Source organism: Tupaia chinensis, unplaced genomic scaffold (genome assembly GCF_000334495.1).
Source record: "Tupaia chinensis unplaced genomic scaffold, TupChi_1.0 Scaffold147003_1, whole genome shotgun sequence".
NCBI lineage: Eukaryota > Metazoa > Chordata > Mammalia > Scandentia > Tupaiidae > Tupaia > Tupaia belangeri.
Window position 1 is genome coordinate 2,111,397 of NW_006206856.1, and position 8,049 is coordinate 2,119,445.

At 41.3% G+C, this 8,049-nt stretch overlaps 1 protein-coding gene across 6 annotated transcripts in view; it reads left to right on the forward strand.

Annotated features, from left to right (window-relative positions):
• Positions 1-8,049, forward strand: part of DCAF1 (DDB1 and CUL4 associated factor 1) — a 93,835-nt gene that overhangs the window by 51,586 nt on the left and 34,200 nt on the right. For all 6 annotated transcript variants that reach the window (XM_006169356.3, XM_006169357.3, XM_006169358.3 and 3 more), the window contains 4 exons: positions 2,245-2,403; positions 3,107-3,286; positions 5,091-5,300; positions 5,852-6,021. In XM_006169356.3, the coding sequence (XP_006169418.1) occupies positions 2,245-2,403; positions 3,107-3,286; positions 5,091-5,300; positions 5,852-6,021 (719 nt within the window). The remainder of the gene's footprint in view (positions 1-2,244; positions 2,404-3,106; positions 3,287-5,090; positions 5,301-5,851; positions 6,022-8,049) is intronic.

The following is an 8,049-nucleotide window of genomic DNA, read 5'->3' on the forward strand; positions in this document are numbered from 1 at the left end:
TTTTAGTTTTTTTGCTATACTGTAGGGCATGTGCACTCACCAGAAAGACAGAGAGATAGAAAGTGAGAAATCACCCCCTCTGGAGGGGGTATGGCCACACTGCAGTCTCTTCTCCTCTCAGGATCTTGGGCACACATGCACACACCCCCGGCCTGAGTTTAAGCCACTGGGTCCAGGACTCGAACCGTGTTCAACTACATGGGAGTCCAGCAACATAGCCATTGTGCCAGCTGCTGATCCCAATTAGGCCCCAACTCTTAAAGGTCTCACCATTTCCCAAAGCCATCACACTGGGTACCAAGCTTCTAGAACATGAACTATTAGGGGATAGACTGTTAGGCAACCTGTAGCAGGACTTGTTGTATACAATGATTAGCCTGAATCTGGGTTTCGAAAGACTACGTTTAAAGATTTTTGCCATTGATGTTGGCGAAATTTGTACAAATACCAAATCATGTAATTTAAAGTCTGTGTTGTCTGTATGTAGAAGACACCTTGGCATGGGAAACAGGAGAGGGAGCTCTAGCTCTTTGGAGGCCCTGTCCATGTTGTCCTAGCTTTAGTCATCAGGCAGCTTGCATTGTACTCCCTGCCCTTAATACTATGCAGGAGATCAAGTAACTCAGACTAATGGGAATTGAACAGGAAGTTAACAAAACTGAAAAAAATAAACCTTTTTTTAAAAGAATTATTTATTTAATTCCATTTGTTGTTATTCTTTTCATTTGACCAGAGAGAGAGAAAGGGATAGCGAGAAAACTAGCTGCCTGGTACAGGACTTGAACCACAGTTGGCCATGTGGAAATCCAGTGCCTTTATCCACCATGCCACCTGCTGGCCCCTGTTTTTCTTTTCTTTTCTCTCTTTCTTTTTTTTTAATTTTCCTTTAATTTGACCAGAGAGTGACAGAGAGAGAGAGAGAAGGAAAGTGAGAAAGCAAGCTGCCAGGTACAGGACTTGAACCACAGTCAGCCACATGGAAGTCCAGTGCCTTAACCACCATACCACCTACCAGCCCCCAAAACATTAAACTTTTAAAGAGCTATTTAAAATGCATTCTGATTAGTTCTAAACATTTACAAGTTTTGATAATTTGCTCAGGATTGTTGTTGTAGAATATGTTGAAGATTAGTTTAAAAGAAGGCAAAGTTTGCAATTTTATTTATTTTTTAAAAGAATTATTTAATTTTACTTATTCATTTATTTTAATTTGACCAGAGAGAGACACATACAGAAGTGGGGGGGGGGGGTGAGAAGGCAAGCCTCCAGGTCCAGGACTTTAATTGTGATTGGCCATGGGGGGGGGGCTATAAATATAAGTAACAAGGTTAATGGGGAAATTAGTAAGAGCTAATCTTTACAGAAGCTCCTTACTAATAAGTGGTTGTAAGAGTGTATTACTGGGCTGGCAGGTGGCATGGTGGTTGAAGGTGCTGAACTTCCACATGGCTGACCACAGTTTGAGTTCTGGAACTGTTGGTTGGCTTTCTCACTTTCCCTCTATTTTTCTCTGGTCAAATTTTAAAATAATAAAAATAAATAAGTAAAGTTAAATAAAATAATAAAATCTTTTTTAAAAAAAGTATATTACAGTAATTTTTTTTTTCTTTTTAAGTTTTTTGCTATAGGGTACGTGTGCTTACCAGAGAGAGACAGGGAAAGTGAGAGAAATCACTCCCAGGAGGATGACCATGCTACAATCCTTTCTCCTTTCTCCTAGGATTTTGGACATTCACTCATATACGCCTGGTGTGATTTTCAAGCTGCCTGATCTGGGACTCCAAATATGGTTGACCATATGGGAGTCCAGCACCTTAACCACCATGCCACCTGCTGGCCCCTACCATAATATTTTACATTTCTTATTTTTTACCTTCAGAAAAATTTTTGGTATTAGGAGGAAAAGGAGGAATGGTGCAGCTTTTTTTTTTTGAATGTTACAGAATTTTTTAAATAATTATTTTATTTTATTTATTTTAATTTGACCAGAGAGGGACAGAGAGAAAGAGAGAGAGAAAGTGAGAAAGCAAGCCACCAGGTCTCGAACTATGGTCAGCCATGTGGGACTGCCACCACACCACCTGCCAGCCCCAGAATGTTACAGAATTTTAAGTTTGTTTCTCATTATGAGGGGTTGGCTGTCTTAGAGGACTCTGGTATTTAGAAGATTAACTTAATATTATGTCAAGAGATTTTGTGACTTTTTTGGGTTGTTCCATGGTAACTTGTGTCCATGTCATTTAGCACCTGGCATCTCTCCTGCTCCACAACAAATTTGCCACAGAATTTGTTGCGCATGGCGGAGTACAGAAATTACTGGAAATTCCTCGTCCTTCCATGGCTGCTACTGGCGTCTCCATGTGCTTGTATTACTTGTCCTACAACCAGGATGCCATGGAAAGAGTAAGTCCTGTCCAGACCGTCCGGGAGTATGGGAATGGGAGCTCATTCACAGAACTTTCAAATAAGAAAAAATGCATAGTTGAAGGAGTGAATATTATGGAAAGAAGCAAGGGACATGAATGTTTTAGTCTTCAGAAAGCATTCTAAAATTATAAACTTGTTTAGAAAAGAGTTTAGTTTTTCTTACCCTGCTAGAAAAATTATAATGCTGGCTGTATTGGAGTTTAAAAGATGTACTTAGTTTTTGCTACTTCTATGGCATTAATATTAGTCTTCAGGCAATTTTCAGCTCTCTCTGTGGGGTTTTATTTTATACTTTGGACTATACCTAGTATCAGAAGACTCAGCCACTTTTATCACCTTGGGGATGTTCCTTAACCACTTTGAGCCTTTTCCTTGTCTAAATAATAATCCAGTTACCTGCATGACAGAGCCATTGTGAGCATTAAATGATGTAAATATTAGTATTTGTTGGCACTCAGCAAGTATAGGTTAATTTACATATTTATCTAAATTTAGGTAGATTTCCAGTTGGGGGTGAACTGTGTTCTAAAATTGTAGTTACAACTTAAACTTTAAGAAAGACTTGACTGAGAATAAGCATTGTATTTTGCAAAGATAATCTATTTGTAACTGGTGAAGTTTTTATTCCTTTTCAAGGCTTCTTTGCCTGAAATTAAAAAAATGTTTTGTGTTTTTGTAGGTGTGCATGCATCCCCACAACGTCCTGTCTGACGTGGTGAACTACACCCTGTGGTTAATGGAGTGCTCTCATGCCTCGGGATGCTGCCATGCTACCATGTTTTTCTCAATTTGCTTCTCATTTCGGGCCGTCTTGGAGCTCTTTGACCGCTATGACGGTCTTCGTCGTCTGGTGAACTTGGTGAGGTTCTTCCTGTGGCTTCTCTCACTAGGAGTAGGGCTCTTGCTTTTCTTTGCTGCCCTTTAGCAGTGCCCCGTTGAAGAGAGGAAGCTTCTAATTAAAGGAGTTTTGCTCTCAGTGTTGGTGTGACGTCATTTTTTCTCTCCCTCCCTTTTCTTGCATGTTTCTCTTTCTCTTCAGTGATTAGAGGACTCTGCTCTTGTAGACTTCGCTAGGATATAGTAATCTTATAGGGGAAATCATTGATCATCTTGATCTTTCTTCTTTTTTTAACTTGCTGGAGAGTGTGTGCACTTGTTGGAGAAAGAGAGAGAGGCCACCCCCACCCCCCGTCCCTCAGTGGGGCATGGCCACATCACAGTCCCTTTTCCATTTCTCCTCTTTGGAATCTTGGGCACGTATGCATGTGCTCCTAGAATGTCCTTCAAGCTGCTGAGTCTATGACATGAATTGTACAGCCAGCCATGTGGGATCCAGCCACCTTAACCACCATGCCACTGGCTGAACCAGTAATCTTGATCTTTCTTCTAGCAATAGCTTTATGCCTATATACCTTTCAGCATGCTTAAAAGTGGTGTTGAGTGGACTAGCAGGTGGCTGGTGGTTAAGGGCAGTGGACTCACACATGGTCATAGTGGTTCAAGTCACGGACCTAGAGGCTTGCTTTCTCACTTTCTCTCTCCCCCCCCACTCCCTCTCTAGTCAAATTAAAAGAAAGAAAGTTACATAAAATAATTTTTTTTAGAATTATTTTATTTAACTTTATTAATTTATTCATTTATTTTTAATTTGACCAGAGAGGGACAGAGTGAGAGAGAAAGAGAGAGAGAGAAAGAGAGGGAAATTGAGCAAGCAAGCTGCCAGATCCGGGACTCAAACACTGGACAGCCATGTGGAAGTCCAGTGCCCCTAAACACTACACCACCTGCCAGCCCCACATAAAATAATTCTTCAAAAAAAAAGTTGTCTTGGGGTCAGCAGGTAGTGTGGTGGTTAAGGTGCTGGACTCTCATATGGCTGACTGGTTTAAGTTCTGGACTGGCAGCTTGCTTTCTCACTTTCCCTCTCTTTCTCTCTCTCCGTCTTCGGGAAAATTTAATAGTAATAATAATAATAAAATCTTTTTTTTTTTTTGAGAGGTTTTTGCTACAGGGCGTGTGCGCTCTCCAGACAGACAGAGACAGAGAGACATAAAGCGAGAAATCACCCCCCAGCGGGGATGGCCACGTCGCAATCCCTTCTCCTCCATTCTCCTCTTGGGATCTTGGGCATGCACGCACATGCACCCGACGTGAGTTTAAGCCACCGGGACTTGAACCACGGTCAGCTACGTGGGAGTCCAGTGACACAGCCATTATGCTAACTGCTGGCCCCAATAATAAAATAATTCTTAAAAAATGTTGGGGCTGGGGCTGGCAGGTACAGTCATGGTTAAGGCACTGAACTCCAGCATAGTTGACCACGGTTTGAGAGCCAGACCTGGTGACTTGTTTCTCACTTTCTCTCTCTTTCTCTGGTCAAACTAAAAAAATAATACAATTAAATACCCTCTCTTTCTCTCTGATCAAATTAAATAATAATAAATAAAATGTAATCTTTTAAAAGTGTCAAGTAATGTTTTGCTTTTATATGGCTACTGTTAGCATGTTGTATATATAAATATACCTTGATATTTATCAATTTTGTTGACCTTTAATGTTTATTGAAATATTTTCCTCCTTTCGTATCCTTTTTAATTTTCTCTCCCTGCCTGTTCTTTCCCCACTCTTTTGTCTCTCCCTCCCAATCTTTTGTTTTTTAATAGATTAGTACTTTGGAGATTCTGAATTTGGAAGATCAGGGTGCACTTCTGAGTGATGATGAAATATTTGCTAGCCGCCAAACTGGAAAACATACCTGCATGGCCTTGCGCAAATATTTTGAGGCTCACCTGGCCATTAAATTGGAACAAGTGAAGCAGTCACTTCAGAGGACTGAGGGTGGCATTCTTGTCCACCCTCAACCCCCATACAAGGTGAGAGAATCTTGTCTTAAAGGGGAATGTTTTGGGCCAGCCTAGTTGGGGGAGTCAAATCCCATGTGGCTGACTGAGGTTTGAGTCCTGGCCCTTACAGCTTGAAAAACATGCCAGGTACATTTGCATGCATGCCCAGGATCCTGATGGAATAGAGGGACAGAGAAAAGGGGGTTGTGGCATGATCAGGTCCATTGTAGAGCAATTGCACACACACTTTCTCTGTTTCATACATGTGTCCTCTGGCATTAAAAAAAAATTGTGGGGGCCGGCAGGTGGCGTGGTGGTTTTGGGCGCTGGATTCCCTCATGGCTAATTGCGATTCGAATCCTGGATCCAGCGGCTTGCTTTCTCACTTCCCCTTTCTCTCTCTGTCTCTGGTCAGATTAAAAAAATAATACTAACAAATGGAATTAAATAAATAAATCCTTTTTAAAAAATTGCGGGATTTGAAAACCGTTGTTACTTAACTTTCTTAGAAACCTGTTCTCTAGAGAAGATAACAGATGGATGAGTAGAGTTACTTTAATAATACATTTCTCTTCTTACAGGCCTGTTCATATACTCATGAACAGATTGTGGAAATGATGGAGTTTTTGATAGAATATGGTCCAGCGCAACTCTACTGGGAACCAGCTGAAGTATTCCTTAAACTTTCTTGTGTGCAACTCTTACTGCAGCTTATTTCTATCGCCTGCAATTGGAAGACCTATTACGCAAGGTGGGACCAAGGAGAGGTTTCAGATGAAGCTTGATCTTGCTTTTTGCTGACATTGATATTGTTTGCACATGATTATGCTTAACAAACATGTTGAATTGAATCAAAATGAGAAACTAGATTAAGCATGAAAATGGATTTTTAATTTAGAGAGTACTGGTTCATAGTTCAGGGTTCTTCAGAAAGTTTATGGGAAATGTGTATTATGAAAAAACTATGCATGGATTTCAGGTGTTTTTGCACCAAAACTCAAAGTTTAATTCTGTTTTCCCACAGACTTTTTGAAGTTACCTTGTATATGGTCTTGGTGATTATAAACATTGCACAGTAGGCAGGAACCAACATTTTTTTTTTTTTTTTTGGAGAGATTTTCACTGTAGGGCGCGTGCGCTCGCCAGACAGACAGAGAGAGACATTAGAGACAGAAAGCGAGAAATCACCCCCCAGGGGGGATGGTCACGCCGCAATCCCTTCTCCTCCATTCTCCTCTCGGGATCTTGGGCACGCACGCACACGCGCCTGGCATGAGTTTTAAGCCACCGGGTCTGGGACACGAACCGCGGTCGACTACGTGGGAGTCCAGCGACATAGCCATTACACTAACTGCTGGTTCCCAGGAACCAACATTTGTACTTAGAGAAGTTACAGAATTGGTCAGGCTGCAGCACAGAGCCAAAGGTGAAGTCCTGTGGGGAGCCTGGGGCCTGTATTTTTTGCTATTTAGACTTAAAATGTCTTGCTACTGCTTGACAACCATATATAGTGTTTATCTTATTTTCACAATGAACTGTCTTTTTCCTCTTGGAATGTAACACATTGCACTTTCACATTTTAGTTAAAAGCAGAGCAGAGCAGGAGGATGCTCAGAAAAGGACAGCTGACACAATCAGGAGGTTGGATGGTTGTGTTTGAGGATAAAAAGAACTAAAACTATTTTGGAAAATATGGGATCTAAAGAGAAGATAGTTAATAAATGGCAGGGTCTTTAAAATTTTTTTTAAAAGAGATTTTTGCTGTAGGGCATGTGCACTTGCTAGAGAGATGTAGAGACAGAAAGTGAAAAATTACCCTCAAGGGGGGATGGCCATGCTACAGTCCCTACTCCTCTATTCTCCTCTTGGGATCTTGAGTACACACGCACACGCGCTTGGCATGAGTTTCAAGCCACCAAGTCTAGGACTTGAGCCATGGTCGACTACGTGCATGTCCAGCAACGTAACCATTATGCTATCTGCTGGGCTCATAAATGGCAATTTTGACCCTCTTTCCTTGTCTTCCTAATAGCATAAAGACAAGAGGGGCTTATTTAGGCTGTGAATAAAACAGAAATATAAAGAAATATTTATTTATGAATTTACTTAAAAATTATGTGAGCCTAGTGCATGTTAGTATTTTTAATGAAAAATTTGGGGGCTAGTGCTATAGTGTAGTGGTTAAATGAGCCAGGTCCCACATAGCAAACTGCAGTTTGAATCCTGGCCCTGACAACTTGAAAAACTATCCCAGGCACATGTGCTTATGTGCCTCACATCCTAACAGGAAGAAGGAATGGAGGAGGGGGATTGCAGTATACCCATGCCCCCACTGGGGGGTGCTTTCTCTCTGGCAATTGCATGTACCCTCTGGCAATTAAAAAAGAAGAAAGAAAGAGAGACAGCTCCATGGCTCCTGCGATCTAGCCATTTTGGGAGAAAGGAAGATGTCCCACTGATAACTGGGCCTCCAGCATACAAAACTCACGTGATTGAACTTCCAAGTTTGGTAAGAAACCGACCATCCACCAGATGACTAGGAATCACTGCAGGACCACAAGAAATATGGGGAAGCAAGAAAATACCTCTCCCACAAGGGAAAAGGATAGCTCCTCTTCATCTACACACAGTTCAATGGAAATCATGGAAATGTCTGATAAAGAATTCAGAACATTCATAATGGCAAAGCTAACAGAGATGGAAGAGAAGAGAGACAAGGAACTGCTGAAGAGGAAGGAGAAAGGAGTTGAAGAGTTCCAGGAGGTGAGGAAATTCATGC